The sequence below is a fragment of the Dendrobates tinctorius genome, unplaced genomic scaffold, assembly GCF_039654945.1.
Source record: "Dendrobates tinctorius isolate UK_male_01 unplaced genomic scaffold, ASM3965494v1 ptg000440l, whole genome shotgun sequence".
Taxonomy (NCBI): domain Eukaryota; kingdom Metazoa; phylum Chordata; class Amphibia; order Anura; family Dendrobatidae; genus Dendrobates; species Dendrobates tinctorius.
The window spans coordinates 252,889-273,356 of NW_027362103.1; the positions used below are offsets into that span (position 1 = coordinate 252,889).

Consider the following 20,468-nt stretch of genomic DNA (forward strand, 5'->3'; position numbering starts at 1 on the left):
CTAAGGGGGTCTAGTTTCCAAAATGGGGTCATTGTGGGGGGATTCCACTGATTTGGTACATCAGGGGCTTTCCAAACGCGACATGGTGTCAGATCTTAATTCCAGCCAAAAACGTCAAATGGCGCTGCTTCCCTTCCGAGCTCTGCCATGCGCCCAAATAGTCGTTTACCCCCACATATGGGGTATCAGCGTACTCAGGACAAATTGCACAATAACTTTTAGGGTCATGTTACCCTTGGAAAATAAGAATTAAGGGTGAAAAGATCATTTTTGCTGAAAAAATTATTTTATAATTGTACGACTGTACGTTATAAACTTCTGTGAAGCCCTTGAGGGTTCAAAGTTCTCACCAAACATCTAGATAAGTTCCTTGGGGGGTCTAGTTTCCAAAATGGGGTCACTTGTGGGGGGTTTCTACTGTTTTGGTACATCAGGGGCTTTCCAAACGCGACATTGTGTCCGATCTCAATTCCAGCCAAAAAAGTCAAATGGCGCTGCTTCCCTTCCAAGCTCTGCCATGCGCCCAAATAGTCGTTTACATCCACATATGGGGTATCAGCGTACTCAGGACAAATTGCAGAATAACTTTTAGGGTCCTGTTACCCTTGGGAAAATAAAAATTGGGGGTGAAAAGATCATTTTTGTGGAAAAAATATGATTTTTTAATTGTACTGCTGTACATTATAAACTTCTGTGAAGCCCTTGTGGGTTCAAAGTTCTCACCACATATCTAGATAAGTTCCTTGGGGGGTCTAGTTTCCAAAATGGGGTCATTTGCGGGGGGTTTCCACTGTTTAGGTACATCAGGGGCTCTCCAAACGTGACATGGTGTCTGATCAGAATTCCAGCCAATTTTGCATTGAAAAAGTCAAACGGCGCTCCTTCCCTTCTGAGCTCTGCCATGCGCCGAAACAGTGGTTCCCCCCAGACATCAGGTATCAGCGTACTCAGGACAAATTGCACAATAACTTTTCCAGTCCAATTTCTCCTTTTACCCTTGGTAAAATAAAAAAATTGAACCTGAAATATTTGTTTTGGTTTTGAGCACCTTGAGGGGTACAGTTTTTAGAATGGTGTCACTTTTGGGTATTTTCTATCGTATAGACCCCTCAAAGTGACTTCAAATGTGATGTGGTCCGTAAAAATAAAATGGTGCTGTAAAAATGAGAAATCGCTGGTCATCTTTTAACCCTTATAACTTCCTAACAAAAAAAAAAAATTTTGGTTCCAAAATTGTGCTGATGTAAAGTAAACATGTGGGAAATGTTACTTAAGTTTTTTGTGTGCCGTATCTCTGTGATTTAAGGGCATAAAAATTCAAAGTTGGAAAAATGCGAAATTTTCAAAATTTTCGCCAAATTTCCGTTTTTTTCACAAATAAGCGCAAGTTATATGAATGAAATTTTACCACTAACATGAAGGACAATATGTCACGAGAAAACAGTGTCAGAATCACCGGGATCCATGGAAGCTCCAGAGTTATGACCTCATAAAGGGACAGGGGTCAGAAGTATAAAAATTGGCCCGGGAGTTAACGTGCAAACCACCATTGGGGGTAAAGAGGAACCCTCCTACGTCTGCAATCGCAAGTTATCAAAAGACATTTTTCAACTTCTCTACAGACCTAAATCAGACGAGAAGAATATTTTTCCTCCTGTGGGCACAAAGACTGCAACACAGACAATTTTACAAAAACTGGATGAACTCCCCCCCCCAAAAAAAAAAGCAGCAGAGGAGCGATTGAGAGTGAACGCAGCCAGAGGAAGAATATCCACCCAGGCCTCTTCAATAGATGAAACAAAGCATCTTGAATATCGTTCCAATTCTTGGTTCATTCTCTCCATATGACCATTAGTCTCAGGATGATAAAATGAAGAGAACGAAAGCTTAATTCCTAATCTGGAGCAATAACTACGTTAAAAGCCAACCATAAACTGAACCCTCTAGCAGAAATAATATTTTCAGGAAGACCATGTAACTACATGAAGTGAGAGAAACAATGGAACTTAACTCTTAGCCGTAGGCAATTTTAGTAGCGGATACGGTCCACCACCACCCACGCCTGCCCAAGGTTGAGATGGAACCTCCAAAACCCAATACCCTGCAGAAAACAAACGGCAATAGTGCATGTAGACATCATAAGGTACCTGGTCACCACATCTTTGATAAAAATATATATAGCTTATGCTTATAGCTTTACTAATCACACATAACCTGATGAACAATCACTATACCGATTGTGGCCACAAGGGATCAAACGTCACCTGCTGAACGGTCACTATATCGGGTGGTGGCCACGAAGGAGTTCACAAGCCCTCCAGCATTCTGTCTCATGTCCCACACTAATGCTATGTCAGCTGCCAGGAACTGGGCATGCTCCATGCTTGTTCTGACACTCCCAACATGGTGTCACTTCTCTGGAAATGTGCAGCTAACAGATGATGCCAGGGACTGGAGCTCTGAGCTGTGAAAACTTTATTATTAGCAGCATTGGACAAGCCCGACGCAGTATAGATACACGCCTTGCCCAGGAACCACTGCAAGTCTTGCATAGAAAAGCCTCCACATGTCAGACATGAAGAGCAGAACAAGACATTGTCCTTTTCCAGTCTGCACATCGCTGGGCTCAGAAGCGCTTCATCTGCCGCCTTTCCTGCCGTCGCTGTCGTTTTTCATTCTGTTCTTGTGGAGCGGCTGAGGACGAATCTGCTGAGAACCAAGGGCCAAGAACATTTACCCAAAGCAAATACAGAGCACGTCCTGGAGCCTGCGGAGGAAGGAAAGGAGGTCAGTGGTCCCCAATGCTCCTGCCACCACTGGCAGCCATAATGACACATTGTACAGAAACCTGGTGCCAATAACACCAGAGATGGACACGCTCTTTGTGTAGCAGGACTGGACGCGTTTCTGCTCTTTCTGGAATACGACACTAAGTGGTATGATATTACTGTAGGTTTATTGTCAAAGCGTCCAACGACTCCTTCTTCAGGACCACCGTACATAAAGAACAAGGTAATACAATAAAAAAGGCGCCAAGACCTGACAAGTTTGAAAATGAAGAATTAATGGGCTGATGTAAACGAGTTTTTTAATGGAGGTGTCCGTGACTTGCAGAAATTGACCCTACAGATTTAACGGGGCAGCTAATATAAATATATTAGTTATTACATAAAAATCCTTACTGTAAAAAAGGAAGGGGGATAAAAAAATAACTAGATACATGTTGTGTCCCCCCAGCACTGTAACACACACTATGTGGACATCCACATTATTAGAACTAGTGAGAGCGCCAAACATAAAACCGTCAGGAATATGGCACATTTGGATTCGTGATCGGAAACAGAAGCAAAAATTTTATAAAAAAAAAATCGAAAACATTTGGTAAAAAGTGCGTGAAAATCTTTGAGTTGCTACTGAAGCATTTTGAGCACTTTGGCTTCGATTATGGTGGCGAATGATGAGCGTTGGGCACGTGTTTTTTATGAGGGGAGGGGTTTGCAGAGCTCAGAGGCGCGGCGTTCTTGTAAACTTTGTGTACAGATTGCGGCTAGCTAATCAGGGCGCAGGAAACATCCACAATGTCCCGACACAGCAGCTTGTGTCATTGGCTGCTAAAATCACATGTCCCTCTCCATATAAATCGCGGACATCTTGTTTTAGCGCCATTTTGACACGAACAGTGCAGAGAGGCTTCTGTCCCGCAAGTGTGTTGTGCACTGCTTCTATTGTGCTCCTGTAACGTGCTGCTGCAGTGCAGTATAGCGCAACCTCCACCAGGGGGTGCTGGTGAAGGAAGAGCGGTCGGTTCCATGACAATTGTGTACAAGATAATTGTGTACGGACAATTGTGTACAGAAAATTGTGTACAGGCCAATTGTGTCCAAGGCCAATTGTGTACAAGGGCAATCGCCTTGTACACAATTGCCTTGTACACAATTGTCATTGTACACAATTGGCCTGTACACAATTGTCTGTACACAATAGTCCGTACACAATAGTCCGTACACAATTATCTTGTACACAATTGTCCTGTCACGAGAGCGGTCGCACACACAGAGTAGTAACACAGAGCAGCAGCACAGGTGTCACAGGTAACGAAAGAGTGGTCAGAAAAGCCGCAGTCAGAACCTACCGGGAACGTAGTGTCGAAAACGTGAGACGTAATCGGAGTACAAGCCAGAGTCAAAACCGGTCAGAGAGCGTGGTATCAGAGACGGAACACAAGAGGCAGAGCACCGAAGATCGCGCCAAGTCATACACAAGTTGGGAAGTCAGAGGCAGAAGGATCACCAGTATAGGGTCAGAGGTTCTCGACAGGAAGCATGAACTATAGCTGACACTGGCCCGCAGGCTGCAGAGGACTGGAATAGCCCCGCCAGCTCCAAAATGAGGCAGATTAACCCACGCCTGACCAGTCCAGAGAGGAGACGGCAGAAAACAAACTCAGGACTAGATCATGATAGCTCCATGCACGAATACACCTTTCTAAATCATATTTTTTTCACTAGCTAAATGTGCAACAGCCTGCTGTATCCCACCTTGTCTTTTAGTGGTGTGATGACATTGTTATGCGATTTGAACTGTTGGCAAAGAAAAAATTTTGGGGGGCAGTTGCTACCATGATTCAGCACGCCATATTTCACTCTTGTTTAGTGGCGGTGAAATTCAACTGTCTGCATAGCTCATGGAGATGAAAAAACACTTTTCGGTTGATAAATGTGATACAGCCCGCCATATCCTAACTTGTCATTTAGTGGCGGTGAAACTGTTGTGTGTGCAGAGCTGAAAAAACTAAAAGGAACCCTAAAATACCACATCCTCTGAATGAAATATTCCAGTTGCAGCTTTTTATTCATTGCATAGTGGAATGTGTTTAGAACAATAAAACATAACAATTATCAATGTAAATCAAAATGATTATCCCATGGAGACACCTAGAGAACGCATGCGCATAAAAAACGCAAACGCATGCAAACGCTGTGGGGGGTTTTGTCATGCATACGCTAATGCGTATAAAAACGATGCGTTTGCATGCATTTTTGCATGCGTTTCTACTTGCGCATAATGCGCTGCACACAAAGACGCAAATGTGAAACTAGCCTTAGACACTCATTGTGGCTGGGGCAGCGCTGGGCTCTGCAGATGCAGGGCAGGAAGAGCTATCCATGCTGACAGGGGATTTGTCTTACCTGTTGGCGTCTTCCGGCGGGTTTATGTAGGTCTAAACCCGTCCCCAGCGCTCATTCTATTTCCCCCCTCCTCCTCCCAGGGTACGGAGCAGGCTTTGAATATCTCGGCGTGCTCTGCACGCCATCAGCTGTCCGGGGGCTGCTGAATAGCGGTGCCGTTTTTGTCACTTGCTTCCAGCCACGGTGGATTGTGGATAGCAACACAATCGCCGGAAGCTGTGACAGAGCCGATTGGCAATTATATTAGATGATATGCCAAAAAAGTGGTGACAGATTCCCTTTAAACGTATGCACACAGCCCGTCCTGCCTCATTTGTATACATTTTGGCAGAGCTGGGAGAAACTGGTGTAAAAATTCCACAAGTTGCTCATTTTTTGATGATCTGAGTTGAGACTCTTCAAAGCGATTTATGGCAGAATTCTTGCAAAATTGCTTTCATGAATCACTGCCCATGTACAAAAATAGTCACAAAAAGTGAAATGTGAGAACTCACCAGAAGCCAGAAGGACCAGATGTAGAGCGAAAAGCAGCTGAGCACCTGGACGATGGCTGTCAGCAACACCACATCCTTCAGGTGCCTAGTAATAAAAGAGGAGGCATAAAAGCAGATCAAGAGATCCCAGGACGGGTCATCCCGCACCGCTTCCTGCCAAAGATGGACCGACCGGCCACCCCACTTCCTGCCAAGGACCAACCAGCTGCCCCGCACGGCTTCCTGCCAAGGACAGACCGGCCGCCCCACTTCCTGCCAAGGACCAACCAGCTGCCCCGCACGGCTTCCTGCCAAGGACGGACCGGCCGCCCCACTTCCTGCCAAGGACCGACCAGCTGCCCCGCACGGCTTCCTGCCAAGGACGGACCGGCCTCCCCACTTCCTGCCAAGGACCAACCAGCTGCCCCGCACGGCTTCCTGCCAAGGACGGACCGGCCGCCCCACTTCCTGCCAAGGACCGACCAGCTGCCCCGCAAGGCTTCCTGCCTAGGAACGGCCACCCTGCAGTATTTCCCTGCCCAGCAGAGGATGCCCCATACTGATTCCACACCCCACATCACTTCCTGCCCAGCACCAGCCACCTTACACCACTTCCTGCCCAGCACCAGCCACCCCACACCGCTTCCTGCCCAGCACCAGCCAACCCAGACGGCCTCCTGTCCAGCACCAGCAGCCCACACCGCTTCCCCGCCCAGCACCAGCCAGCCCACACGGCTTCCTGCCCAGCACCAGCCAACCCACACCGCTTCCTGCCCAGCACCAGCCAACCCAGACGGCCTCCTGTCCAGCACCAGCAGCCCACACCGCTTCCCCGCCCAGCACCAGCCAACCCACACCGCTTCCCCGCCCAGCACCAGCCAACCCACACCGCTTCCCCGCCCAGCACCAGCCAACCCACACCGCTTCCTGCCCAGCACCAGCAGCCCACACCGCATCCTGCTCAGCACCGGCCAACCCACACGGCCTCCTGTCCAGCACCAGCAGCCCACACCGCTTCCTCGCCCAGCACCAGCCAACCCACACCGCTTCCGCTCCCAGAATCACTTCAAAGCCCAGCAGTGGCTGATCTGCACCGCTTCAACGCCGAGCAGAGGATGCCTCACACCAGTCGCCCCGCATCCTCTCCAAGCACCAGCCACCCCACACCACTTCCAAACCAAGCACCGTACGCCCTGCATTGCTTCCCCGGCAAGCACTGGCTGCCCAGGGCTTCCATGGCAGCCATCCACCCATTACTTCTGAGGAAGAGTGCACGGGTGACCGGCAGGAGCAGAAACACAAAAAGACATTGACAGGGCTCCCATACTCACTCTGCCATTCCTTGCTCCATGTTCAGGTCAATTCCACCATCTAACAGACTTCCATCTTCAGAAAAGGTTGCTTTAGCCATTCCACGCATGGAGCGATATGCCAGCGCATAGATGACAGCGCTGAAAACCAGGGAGGCCTGTGGAAACAGAGAATGACAAAAATTCACTTCCTCATACCTATATTCTGACACCCGTGGACCCGCCGAGGGCCAGGGAAGACACCTGGAGATCCCACCGAGTCCCGTGGAAGGCACCTGGGGAGCATGCCGAGAGGCGCTCAGAGACCCGGGACATGCCACACAGACCCACAGCTGGATAATAGATCAAATGATGAGAAAATATAGGGCACATACCCATACAAGAACCTAGTCGCAGACACACATAATGGGACAGCCCCGGATCCATGGGGACAAACGTGGATGACCATGAGTAAATGCTTCACAGCCTTATATATATATATATATATATATATATATATATATATAGCAATTACGTGGGCAGTGTCGGAATATGTAAGAGACATATGTGGCAAATGGTGTGGACCCCAGTTTCTGTACACTTACCCAGCTCCAGAACGTACACGAATGGTAGAAGATCCCCAGAGTGACGGCTCCATACAGCGCCTGACGACAGAGGGAGGTCACGTCACATCATAGTGCTAAATTTTACACTGCACCATTGCGGAGGACCCAGGGACCAGAGACCCCGAGACTAGTGAATAAAACACTACACAAAGAGGTGCAGTATGAGTGAACAAGAGATCCAAGCAGAAGCTCAGGAACATTTCATGTGATGCACTCACCGAAGCACCAAGAATGATGCGCAGATAAAAGCTAAGCGTCTCCTTGTTCTCTTCATGAATCTGCTTCTTTCCCTTAGTGGCCACCTTTCCTTTAGGCTGAACAGAAATAATAATTCATTAGGAGGCCCGGGTGACTCACTGTGCGGCCTCGGGAGCCGTGGGACTCGCGGCGCGACCTCAAGTCACTGGGAGCAGTGCAGGGGGCAGATGTGAGCAGGATACTGGGAGCAGTGGAGAGGCCAGAGGTGGGCAGGATACTGGGAGCAGTGGAGAGGCCAGAGGTGGGCAGGATACTGGGAGCAGTGGTGGGCAGGATACCGGGAGCAGTTGAGGGGCAGAGGTGGGCAGAATACCGGGGGCAGTGCAGGGGGCAGAGGTGGGCAGGATACCGGGAGCAGTGCAGGGGGCAGAGGTGGGCAGGATACCGGGAGCAGTGCAGGGGGCAGAGGTGGACAGGATACCGGGAGCAGTGCAGGGGGCAGAGGTGGGCAGGATACCGGGAGCAGTGCAGGGGGAAGAGGTGGGCAGGATACCGGGAGCAGTGGAGGGGCAGAGGTGGGCAGGTCACTGGGAGCAGTGGAGGGGCAGAGGTGGGCAGAATACTGGGAGCAGTGGAGGGGCAGAGGTGGGCAGGATACTGGGAGCAGTGGAGGGGCAGAGGTGGGCAGGATACTGGGAGCAGTGGAGGAGACAGAGGTGGGCAGTATACTGGGAGCAGTGGAGGGGCAGAGGTGGGCAGGATACTGGGAGCAGTGGAGGGGAAGAGGTGGGCAGGATACTGGGAGCAGTGGAGGAGACAGAGGTGGGCAGTATACTGGGAGCAGAGGAGGGGCAGAGGTGGGCAGGATACTGGGAGCAGTGGAGGGGATAGAGGTGGGCAGGATACTGGGAGCAGTGGAGGGGACAGAGGTGGGCAGGATACTGGGAGCAGTGGAGGGGACAGAGGTGGGCAGGATACTGGGAGCAGTGGAGGGGACAGAGGTGGGCAGGATACTGGGAGCAGTGGAGGGGGTAGAGGTGGGCAGGATACTGGGAGCAGTGGAGGGGGTAGAGGTGGGCAGGATACTGGGAGCAGTGGAGGGGGTAGAGGTGGGCAGGATACTGGGAGCAGTGGAGGGGCAGAGGTGGGCAGGATACTGGGAGCAGTGGAGGGGCAGAGGTGGGCAGGATACTGGGAGCAGTGGAGGGGCAGAGGTGGGCAGGATACTGGGAGCAGTGGAGGGGCAGAGGTGGGCAGGATACTGGGAGCAGTGGAGGGGTAGAGGTGGGCAGGATACGGGGAGCAGTGGAGGGGTAGAGGTGGGCAGGATACGGGGAGCAGTGGAGGGACACAGGTGGGCAGGATACTGGGAGCAGTGGAGGGACACAGGTGGGCAGGATACTGGGAGCAGTGGAGGGACACAGGTGGGCAGGATACTGGGAGCAGTGGAGGGGTAGAGGTGGGCAGGATACTGGGGGTAGAGGTGGGCAGGATACTGGGAGCAGTGGAGGGGCAGAGGTGGGCAGGATACTGGGAGCAGTGGAGAGGACAGAGGTGGGCAGGATACTGGGAGCAGTGGAGAGGACAGAGGTGGGCAGGATACTGGGAGCAGTGGAGGGACAGAGGTGGGCAGGATACTGGGAGCAGTGGAGGGACAGAGGTGGGCAGGATACTGGGAGCAGTGGAGAGGACAGAGGTGGGCAGGATACTGGGAGCAGTGGAGGGGCAGAGGTGGGCAGGATACTGGGAGCAGTGGAGGGGCAGAGGTGGGCAGGATACTGGGAGCAGTGGAGGGGCAGAGGTGGGCAGGATACTGGGAGCAGTGGAGGGACAGAGGTGGGCAGGATACTGGGAGCAGTGGAGGGACAGAGGTGGGCAGGATACTGGGAGCAGTGGAGGGACAGAGGTGGGCAGGATACTGGGAGCAGTGGAGGGACAGAGGTGGGCAGGATACTGGGAGCAGTGGAGGGACAGAGGTGGGCAGGATACTGGGAGCAGTGGAGGGACAGAGGTGGGCAGGATACTGGGAGCAGTGGAGGGACAGAGGTGGGCAGGATACTGGGAGCAGTGGAGGGACAGAGGTGGGCAGGATACTGGGAGCAGTGGAGGGACAGAGGTGGGCAGGATACTGGGAGCAGTGGAGGGACAGAGGTGGGCAGGATACTGGGAGCAGTGGAGGGACAGAGGTGGGCAGGATACTGGGAGCAGTGGAGGGACAGAGGTGGGCAGGATACTGGGAGCAGTGGAGGGACAGAGGTGGGCAGGATACTGGGAGCAGTGGAGGGACAGAGGTGGGCAGGATACTGGGAGCAGTGGAGGGACAGAGGTGGGCAGGATACTGGGAGCAGTGGAGGGACAGAGGTGGGCAGGATACTGGGAGCAGTGGAGGGACAGAGGTGGGCAGGATACTGGGAGCAGTGGAGGGACAGAGGTGGGCAGGATACTGGGAGCAGTGGAGGGACAGAGGTGGGCAGGATACTGGGAGCAGTGGAGGGACAGAGGTGGGCAGGATACTGGGAGCAGTGGAGGGACAGAGGTGGGCAGGATACTGGGAGCAGTGGAGGGACAGAGGTGGGCAGGATACTGGGAGCAGTGGAGGGACAGAGGTGGGCAGGATACTGGGAGCAGTGGAGGGGCAGAGGTGGGCAGGATACTGGGAGCAGTGGAGGGGCAGAGGTGGGCAGGATACTGGGAGCAGTGGAGGGGCAGAGGTGGGCAGGATACTGGGAGCAGTGGAGGGGCAGAGGTGGGCAGGATACTGGGAGCAGTGGAGGGGCAGAGGTGGGCAGGATACTGGGAGCAGTGGAGGAGCAGAGGTGGGCAGGATACTGGGAGCAGTGGAGGAGCAGAGGTGGGCAGGATACTGGGAGCAGTGCAGGGGGAAGAGGTGGGCAGGATACTGGGAGCAGTGGAGAGGCAGAGGTGGGCAGGATACTGGGAGCAGTGCAGGGGGCAGAGGTGGGCAGGATACTGGGAGCAGTGGAGGGGCAGAGGTGGGCAGGATACTGGGAGCAGTGGAGGGGGCAGAGGTGGGCAGGATACTGGGAGCAGTGGAGGGGACAGAGGTGGGCAGGATACTGGGAGCAGTGGAGGGGGCAGAGGTGGGCAGGATACTGGGAGCAGTGGAGGGGACAGAGGTGGGCAGGATACTGGGAGCAGTGGAGGGGACAGAGGTGGGCAGGATACTGGGAGCAGTGGAGGGGACAGAGGTGGGCAGGATACTGGGAGCAGTGGAGGGGCAGAGGTGGGCAGGATACTGGGAGAAGTGGAGGGGCAGAGGTGGGCAGGATACTGGGAGCAGTGGAGGAGCAGAGGTGGGCAGGATACTGGGAGCAGTGCAGGGGGCAGAGGTGGGCAGGATACTGTGAGCAGTGGAGGGGACAGAGGTGGGCAGGATACTGGGAGCAGTGGAGGGGACAGAGGTGGGCAGGATACTGGGAGCAGTGGAGGGGCCAGAGGTGGGCAGGATACTGGGAGCAGTGGAGGGGCAGAGGTGGGCAGGATACTGGGAGCAGTGGAGGGTCAGAGGTGGGCAGTATACTGGGAGCAGTGGAGGGGCAGAGGTGGGCAGGATACTGGGAGCAGTGGAGGGGCAGAGGTGGGCAGGATACTGGGAGCAGTGCAGGGGGCAGAGGTGGGCAGGATACTGGGAGCAGTGGAGGGGACAGAGGTGGGCAGGATACTGGGAGCAGTGGAGGGGCAGAGGTGGGCAGAATACTGGGAGCAGTGGAGGGGCAGAGGTGGGCAGGATACTGGGAGCAGTGCAGGGGGCAGAGGTGGGCAGGATACTGGGAGCAGTGCAGGGGGCAGAGGTGGGCAGGATACTGGGAGCAGTGCAGGGGGCAGAGGTGGGCAGGATACTGGGAGCAGTGCAGGGGGCAGAGGTGGGCAGGATACTGGGAGCAGTGGAGGGTCAGAGGTGGGCAGTATACTGGGAGCAGTGGAGGGGCAGAGGTGGGCAGGATACTGGGAGCAGTGGAGGGGCAGAGGTGGGCAGGATACTGGGAGCAGTGCAGGGGGCAGAGGTGGGCAGGATACTGGGAGCAGTGGAGGGGACAGAGGTGGGCAGGATACTGGGAGCAGTGGAGGGGAAGAGGTGGGCAGGATACTGGGAGCAGTGGAGGGGCAGAGGTGGGCAGGATACTGGGAGCAGTGGAGGGGCAGAGGTGGGCAGGATACTGGGAGCAGTGGAGGGGCAGAGGTGGGCAGGATACTGGGAGCAGTGGAGGGGCAGAGGTGGGCAGGATACTGGGAGCAGTGGAGGGGCAGAGGTGGGCAGGATACTGGGAGCAGTGGAGGGGCAGAGGTGGGCAGGATACTGGGAGCAGTGGAGGAGCAGAGGTGGGCAGGATACTGGGAGCAGTGGAGGAGCAGAGGTGGGCAGGATACTGGGAGCAGTGCAGGGGGAAGAGGTGGGCAGGATACTGGGAGCAGTGGAGAGGCAGAGGTGGGCAGGATACTGGGAGCAGTGCAGGGGGCAGAGGTGGGCAGGATACTGGGAGCAGTGGAGGGGCAGAGGTGGGCAGGATACTGGGAGCAGTGGAGGGGGCAGAGGTGGGCAGGATACTGGGAGCAGTGGAGGGGACAGAGGTGGGCAGGATACTGGGAGCAGTGGAGGGGGCAGAGGTGGGCAGGATACTGGGAGCAGTGGAGGGGACAGAGGTGGGCAGGATACTGGGAGCAGTGGAGGGGACAGAGGTGGGCAGGATACTGGGAGCAGTGGAGGGGACAGAGGTGGGCAGGATACTGGGAGCAGTGGAGGGGACAGAGGTGGGCAGGATACTGGGAGCAGTGGAGGGGCAGAGGTGGGCAGGATACTGGGAGAAGTGGAGGGGCAGAGGTGGGCAGGATACTGGGAGCAGTGGAGGAGCAGAGGTGGGCAGGATACTGGGAGCAGTGCAGGGGGCAGAGGTGGGCAGGATACTGTGAGCAGTGGAGGGGACAGAGGTGGGCAGGATACTGGGAGCAGTGGAGGGGACAGAGGTGGGCAGGATACTGGGAGCAGTGGAGGGGACAGAGGTGGGCAGGATACTGGGAGCAGTGGAGGGGCAGAGGTGGGCAGGATACTGGGAGCAGTGGAGGGTCAGAGGTGGGCAGTATACTGGGAGCAGTGGAGGGGCAGAGGTGGGCAGGATACTGGGAGCAGTGGAGGGGCAGAGGTGGGCAGGATACTGGGAGCAGTGCAGGGGGCAGAGGTGGGCAGGATACTGGGAGCAGTGGAGGGGACAGAGGTGGGCAGGATACTGGGAGCAGTGGAGGGGCAGAGGTGGGCAGGATACTGGGAGCAGTGGAGGGGCAGAGGTGGGCAGGATACTGGGAGCAGTGCAGGGGGCAGAGGTGGGCAGGATACTGGGAGCAGTGCAGGGGGCAGAGGTGGGCAGGATACTGGGAGCAGTGCAGGGGGCAGAGGTGGGCAGGATACTGGGAGCAGTGCAGGGGGCAGAGGTGGGCAGGATACTGGGAGCAGTGGAGGGGCAGAGGTGGGCAGGATACTGGGAGCAGTGGAGGGACAGAGGTGGGCAGGATACTGGGAGCAGTGGAGGGACAGAGGTGGGCAGAATACTGGGAGCAGTGGAGGGGCAGAGGTGGGCAGAATACTGGGAGCAGTGGAGGGGCAGAGGTGGGCAGGATACTGGGAGCAGTGGAGGAGACAGAGGTGGGCAGGATACTGGGAGCAGTGGAGGGGCAGAGGTGGGCAGGATACTGGGAGCAGTGGAGGGGAAGAGGTGGGCAGGATACTGGGAGCAGTGGAGGGGAAGAGGTGGGCAGGATACTGGGAGCAGTGGAGGAGACAGAGGTGGGCAGGATACTGGGAGCAGAGGAGGGGCAGAGGTGGGCAGAATACTGGGAGCAGTGGAGGGGCAGAGGTGGGCAGGATACTGGGAGCAGTGGAGGGGCAGAGGTGGGCAGGATACTGGGAGCAGTGGAGGGGCAGAGGTGGGCAGTATACTGGGAGCAGTGGAGGGGCAGAGGTGGGCAGTATACTGGGAGCAGTGGAGGAGACAGAGGTGGGCAGTATACTGGGAGCAGTGGAGGGGCAGAGGTGGGCAGAATACTGGGAGCAGTGGAGGGGCAGAGGTGGGCAGGATACTGGGAGCAGTGGAGGGGATAGAGGTGGGCAGGATACTGTGAGCAGTGGAGGGGACACAGGTGGGCAGGATACTGGGAGCAGTGGAGGGGCAGAGGTGGGCAGGATACTGGGAGCAGTGGAGGGGGCAGAGGTGGGCAGGATACTGGGAGCAGTGGAGGGGCAGAGGTGGGCAGGATACTGGGAGCAGTGGAGGGGCAGAGGTGGGCAGGATACTGGGAGCAGTGCAGGGGGCAGAGGTGGGCAGGATACTGGGAGCAGTGCAGGGGGCAGAGGTGGGCAGGATACTGGGAGCAGTGGAGGGGCAGAGGTGGGCAGGATACTGGGAGCAGTGGAGGGGCAGAGGTGGGCAGGATACTGGGAGCAGTGGAGGGGCAGAGGTGGGCAGGATACTGGGAGCAGTGGAGAGGCAGAGGTGGGCAGGATACTGGGAGCAGTGGAGGGGCAGAGGTGGGCAGGATACTGGGAGCAGTGGAGAGGCAGAGGTGGGCAGGATACTGGGAGCAGTGGAGGGGCAGAGGTGGGCAGGATACTGGGAGCAGTGGAGGGGGCAGAGGTGGGCAGGATACTGGGAGCAGTGGAGGGGCAGAGGTGGGCAGGATACTGGGAGCAGTGCAGGGGGCAGAGGTGGGCAGGATACTGGGAGCAGTGGAGGGGCAGAGGTGGGCAGGATACTGGGAGCAGTGGAGGGGCAGAGGTGGGCAGGATACTGGGAGCAGTGGAGGGGCAGAGGTGGGCAGGATACTGGGAGCAGTGGCGGGGCAGAGGTGGGCAGGATACTGGGAGCAGTGGCGGGGCAGAGGTGGGCAGGATACTGGGAGCAGTGGAGGGGGCAGAGGTGGGCAGGATACTGGGAGCAGTGGAGGGGGCAGAGGTGGGCAGGATACTGGGAGCAGTGGAGGGGCAGAGGTGGGCAGGATACTGGGAGCAGTGGAGGGGCAGAGGTGGGCAGGATACTGGGAGCAGTGGAGGGGGCAGAGGTGGGCAGGATACAGGATACTGGGAGCAGTGCAGGGGCAGAGGTGGGCAGGATACTGGGAGCAGTGGAGGGGGCAGAGGTGGGCAGGATACTGGGAGCAGTGGAGGGGCAGAGGTGGGCAGGATACTGGGAGCAGAGGAGGGACAGAGGTGGGCAGGATACTGGGAGCAGTGGAGGGGCAGAGGTGGGCAGGATACTGGGAGCAGTGGAGGGGGCAGAGGTGGGCAGGATACTGGGAGCAGTGGAGGGGTAGAGGTGGGCAGGATACTGGGAGCAGTGGAGGGGTAGAGGTGGGCAGGATACTGGGAGCAGTGGAGGGGTAGAGGTGGGCAGGATACTGGGAGCAGTGGAGGGGCAGAGGTGGGCAGGATACTGGGAGCAGTGGAGGGGGCAGAGGTGGGCAGGATACTGGGAGCAGTGGAGGGGTAGAGGTGGGCAGGATACTGGGAGCAGTGGAGGGGTAGAGGTGGGCAGGATACTGGGAGCAGTGGAGGGGCAGAGGTGGGCAGGATACTGGGAGCAGTGGAGGGGCAGAGGTGGGCAGGATACTGGGAGCAGTGGAGGGGGCAGAGGTGGGCAGGATACAGGATACTGGGAGCAGTGCAGGGGCAGAGGTGGGCAGGATACTGGGAGCAGTGGAGGGGGCAGAGGTGGGCAGGATACTGGGAGCAGTGGAGGGGGCAGAGGTGGGCAGGATACTGGGAGCAGTGGAGGGGCAGAGGTGGGCAGGATACTGGGAGCAGAGGAGGGACAGAGGTGGGCAGGATACTGGGAGCAGTGGAGGGGCAGAGGTGGGCAGGATACTGGGAGCAGTGGAGGGGGCAGAGGTGGGCAGGATACTGGGAGCAGTGGAGGGGTAGAGGTGGGCAGGATACTGGGAGCAGTGGAGGGGCAGAGGTGGGCAGGATACTGGGAGCAGAGGAGGGACAGAGGTGGGCAGGATACTGGGAGCAGTGGAGGGGGCAGAGGTGGGCAGGATACTGGTCGGTTTACAGATCATCAGCTATAGATAGAATTGTACATCATGGCCCCTCTATAATTCCCCCTTTGCAATGAATCCCCGGTTCTCACCGCCATGACTGCATAACACCTCCAGCTCAGCACAGCCGCACAACATCCGTCGCCCGAAAATGACGTCACCAGCGAGCGCAAACACGGAGACTATAGAGAGGACGCCAGGACTAGAATGGATAGGCTCCTGGCAGGGATGACGTCATTCGCCGACGAGGTGGTGGTGAATCCTCCCGGAGCGCAGGACGGCGCGAGTCACTGACGAGAAACTGCCGGTGACACCGCCCAAAGGGGAGGGGCAAAGGGTGTGAGGGGGGTGCGGTGGGATTTGGGAGGTGTATAATGAGGGGGGTGCGGTGGGATTTGGGAGGTGTATAATGAGGGGGGTGCGGTGGGATTTGGGAGGTGTATAATGAGGGGGGTGTGGTGGGATTTGGGAGGTGTATAATGAGGGGGGGTGGGATTTGGGAGGTGTATAATGAGGGGGGTGCGGTGGGATTTGGGAGGTGTATAATGAGGGGGGGTGGGATTTGGGAGGTGTATAATGAGGGGGGTGGGATTTGGGAGGTGTATAATGAGGGGGGTGGGATTTGGGAGGTGTATAATGAGGGGGGTGGGATTTGGGAGGTGTATAATGAGGGGGGTGGGATTTGGGAGGTGTATAATGAGGGGGGTGGGATTTGGGAGGTGTATAATGAGGGGGGTGGGATTTGGGAGGTGTATAATGAGGGGGGTGGGATTTGGGAGGTGTATAATGAGGGGGGTGGGATTTGGGAGGTGTATAATGAGGGGGGTGGGATTTGGGAGGTGTATAATGAGGGGGGTGGGATTTGGGAGGTGTATAATGAGGGGGGTGGGATTTGGGAGGTGTATAATGAGGGGGGTGCGGTGGGATTTGGGAGGTGTATAATGAGGGGGGGTGGGATTTGGGAGGTGTATAATGAGGGGGGTGCGGTGGGATTTGGGAGGTGTATAATGAGGGGGGGGTGGGATTTGGGAGGTGTATAATGAAGGGGGTGTGGTGGGATTTGGGAGGTGTATAATGAGGGGGTGGGATTTGGGAGGTGTATAATGAAGGGGGTGCGGTGGGATTTGGGAGGTGTATAATGAGGGGGGTGGGATTTGGGAGGTGTATAATGAGGGGGGTGCGGTGGGATTTGGGAGGTGTATAATGAGGGGGTGCGGTGGGATTTGGGAGGTGTATAATGAGGGGGGTGGGATTTGGGAAGTGTATAATGAGGGGGGTGCGGTGGGATTTGGGAGGTGTATAATGAGGGGGGTGCGGTGGGATTTGGGAGGTGTATAATGAGGGGGGTGCGGTGGGATTTGGGAGGTGTATAATGAGGGGGTGCGGTGGGATTTGGGAGGTGTATAATGAGGGGGGTGGGATTTGGGAGGTGTATAATGAGGGGGGTGCGGTGGGATTTGGGAGGTGTATAATGAGGGGGTGCGGTGGGATTTGGGAGGTGTATAATGAGGGGGGTGGGATTTGGGAGGAGTATAATGAGGGGGGTGCGGTGGGATTTGGGAGGTGTATAATGAGGGGGTGCGGTGGGATTTGGGAGGTGTATAATGAGGGGGGTGCGGTGGGATTTGGGAGGTGTATAATGAGGGGGTGCGGTGGGATTTGGGAGGTGTATAATGAGGGGGGTGGGATTTGGGAGGTGTATAATGAGGGGGGTGCGGTGGGATTTGGGAGGTGTATAATGAGGGGGTGGGATTTGGGAGGTGTATAATGAGGGGGGTGTGGTGGGATTTGGGAGGTGTATAATGAGGGGGGGTGGGATTTGGGAGGTGTATAATGAGGGGGGTGCGGTGGGATTTGGGAGGTGTATAATGAGGGGGTGCGGTGGGATTTGGGAGGTGTATAATGAGGGGGTGCGGTGGGATTTGGGAGGTGTATAATGAGGGGGGTGGGATTTGGGAGGTGTATAATGAGGGGGGTGCGGTGGGATTTGGGAGGTGTATAATGAGGGGGGTGCGGTGGGATTTGGGAGGTGTATAATGAGGGGGTGCGGTGGGATTTGGGAGGTGTATAATGAGGGGGGTGGGATTTGGGAGGTGTATAATGAGGGGGGTGCGGTGGGATTTGGGAGGTGTATAATGAGGGGGGTGGGATTTGGGAGGTGTATAATGAGGGGGGTGCGGTGGGATTTGGGAGGTGTATAATGAGGGGGGTGCGGTGGGATTTGGGAGGTGTATAATGAGGGGGTGCGGTGGGATTTGGGAGGTGTATAATGAGGGGGGTGGGATTTGGGAGGTGTATAATGAGGGGGTGCGGTGGGATTTGGGAGGTGTATAATGAGGGGGGTGCGGTGGGATTTGGGAGGTGTATAATGAGGGGGGTGTGGTGGGATTTGGGAGGTGTATAATGAGGGGGGTGGGATTTGGGAGGTGTATAATGAGGGGGGTGCGGTGGGATTTGGGAGGTGTATAATGAGGGGGGTGCGGTGGGATTTGGGAGGTGTATAATGAGGGGGGTGCGGTGGGATTTGGGAGGTGTATAATGAGGGGGTGCGGTGGGATTTTGGAGGTGTATAATGAGGGGGGTGTGGTGGGATTTGGGAGGTGTATAATGAGGGGGGTGGGATTTGGGAGGTGTATAATGAGGGGGGTGCGGTGGGATTTGGGAGGTGTATAATGAGGGGGGTGCGGTGGGATTTGGGAAGTGTATAATGAGGGGGGTGCGGTGGGATTTGGGAGGTGTATAATGAGGGGGTGCGGTGGGATTTGGGAGGTGTATAATGAGGGGGGTGCGGTGGGATTTGGGAGATGTATAATGAGGGGGGTGCGGTGGGATTTGGGAGGTGTATAATGAGGGGGGTGCGGTGGGATTTGGGAGGTGTATAATGAGGGGGTGCGGTGGGATTTGGGAGGTGTATAATGAGGGGGGTGGGATTTGGGAGGTGTATAATGAGGGGGGTGTGGTGGGATTTGGGAGGTGTATAATGAGGGGGGGTGGGAATTGGGAGGTGTATAATGAGGGGGGTGTGGTAGGATTTGGGAGGTGTATAATGAGGGGGGGTGGGATTTGGGAGGTGTATAATGAGGGGGGTGCGGTGGGATTTGGGAGGTGTATAATGAGGGGGGTGCGGTGGGATTTGGGAAGTGTATAATGAGGGGGTGCGGTGGGATTTGGGAGGTGTATAATGAGGGGGTGCGGTGGGATTTGGGAGGTGTATAATGAGGGGGGTGGGATTTGGGAGGTGTATAATGAGGGGGTGGGATTTGGGAGGTGTATAATGAGGGGGGTGCGGTGGGATTTGGGAGGTGTATAAAGAGAGGGGTGCGGTGGGATTTGGGAGGTGTATAATGAGGGGGGTGGGATTTGGGAGGTGTATAATGAGGGGGCTGCGGTGGGATTTGGGAGGTGTATAATGAGGGGGTGCGGTGGGATTAGGGTTAGGGTTAGGGTAATGCAGCAGTATGGAAGGTGTATTATGAATGTTTTGATTGACAAAGTGTAACCAGAGACCCAGACAAAACAGATGGACTTGTAAACACTGTGATCACACTCAGACAAACCCAGACTGAATAGCTACTTGTGTGACCTGTGCTACTGACCTAAGCGAGTTGCACTAGATCCTGTCCAGACAAGATTATAAGAAGCTGACATAATAGTGTGGGTAGTGGGGACATTGACCTTTGAGGAGTAAGCTGACAGTAGACATCAGACGACCAACCCCATCAGGACCTAGAAGTGTGACTAGAATAAGAAAGATGCAGGTGTATTATCCCTGGAGCCCCTCTGACCAGCTAGCTTTGCTGAAGCAACTGCCTGACCCTGAAGACCAACCATTCCCATTTTACAGACACATAAAGAAAGTACAGCAGACATATAAGTGTACCTGGGCGGACCTAGAGAGGTTGGTGAGTTTAAAGGCAGGTGACGCACTAGGACATATAATTAAGACACACACAGATGTGACAAAGAATCAGGCTTGGGGCATGGATGATAAATCTGCACGGTCTGGGGAGACGTACTGTGAGTCACTAAGACAATGGGCTACAGTGGAACAATCAGAGCAGTCCGTACTCCTGACTAATGTGACACAGCAAAAAGGAGAGAGGGTAGAGATGTACTTTGGACAGTTACAGCTGAAATGGGCAGACATGGGGTACATTTGCATAAACCCACTTGATGTTAGAATACTGGTAAATGCATTCATTGACGGTATTAACAAAGACTTACGAGACGCAGTACAGACAGCCAGACCTGAATGGAGATATGTAGATCCGAAAGACCTCCTTAAGGTAGCTAAAGAAATTGAGCAAACAAGGACAATAAGACGACCTGTCATGTATGCTGGAGCACAAGGAAAAAAGTGGAGACGTAGTAAGGGACCTAAGGACCTAGAAACAGTAAGGTGCTGGAATTGTGGTACTTACAAAACTTATTGTTAGTGACAATACCCCTATGAATTTACTGGGAGCAGATGTGCTGAGTGCGATCCCAGCCATCATACAGCACTCTCCTGAGGGTATTACCGTCACAAGTCCCCTCTCAGATAAACACTTGTGTAAGATTGCGGCAATGGTGTATATGACAAAAGCGGTGAAACTAACACCTGACAACAAAAATGCCTGAGGATGAGGAAATGGGACAGGTGCCAGA

The 20,468-nt window shown here is 55.4% G+C and overlaps 1 protein-coding gene across 2 annotated transcripts; it reads right to left on the reverse strand.

Moving 5' to 3' along the window:
* Window positions 1–2,458: 2,458 nt before the first annotated feature.
* On the reverse strand, window positions 2,459–16,158 carry TMEM208 (transmembrane protein 208). 2 transcript variants are annotated; one of them, XM_073564258.1, is made up of 6 exons: window positions 15,914–16,158; window positions 7,796–7,891; window positions 7,557–7,616; window positions 6,994–7,130; window positions 5,684–5,768; window positions 2,459–2,767 (listed from the first exon to the last, which is right to left on the reverse strand). In XM_073564258.1, the coding sequence occupies exons 1-6, from the start codon at window positions 15,917–15,919 to the stop codon at window positions 2,627–2,629; spliced, it is 525 nt and encodes a 174-aa protein (XP_073420359.1). In that variant the 5' UTR covers window positions 15,920–16,158; the 3' UTR covers window positions 2,459–2,626. The 2 variants fall into 2 exon arrangements, with proteins under 2 accessions (XP_073420359.1, XP_073420361.1); XM_073564260.1 differs by having other exon boundaries at window positions 7,557–7,719.
* Between the last annotated feature and the right edge of the window lie 4,310 nt (window positions 16,159–20,468).

What these genes read in the sequence shown, in the direction of transcription:
- TMEM208 (XM_073564258.1), bottom strand. An exon ending in GCATCATTCTTGGTGCTTCG is followed by an intron (nt 7,617 to 7,795) that starts GTGAGTGCATCA and finishes CTCTGTCGTCAG; the next exon opens with GCGCTGTATGGAGCCGTCAC. An exon ending in CGTGTACGTTCTGGAGCTGG is followed by an intron (nt 7,131 to 7,556) that starts GTAAGTGTACAG and finishes CTGTTTCCACAG; the next exon opens with GCCTCCCTGGTTTTCAGCGC.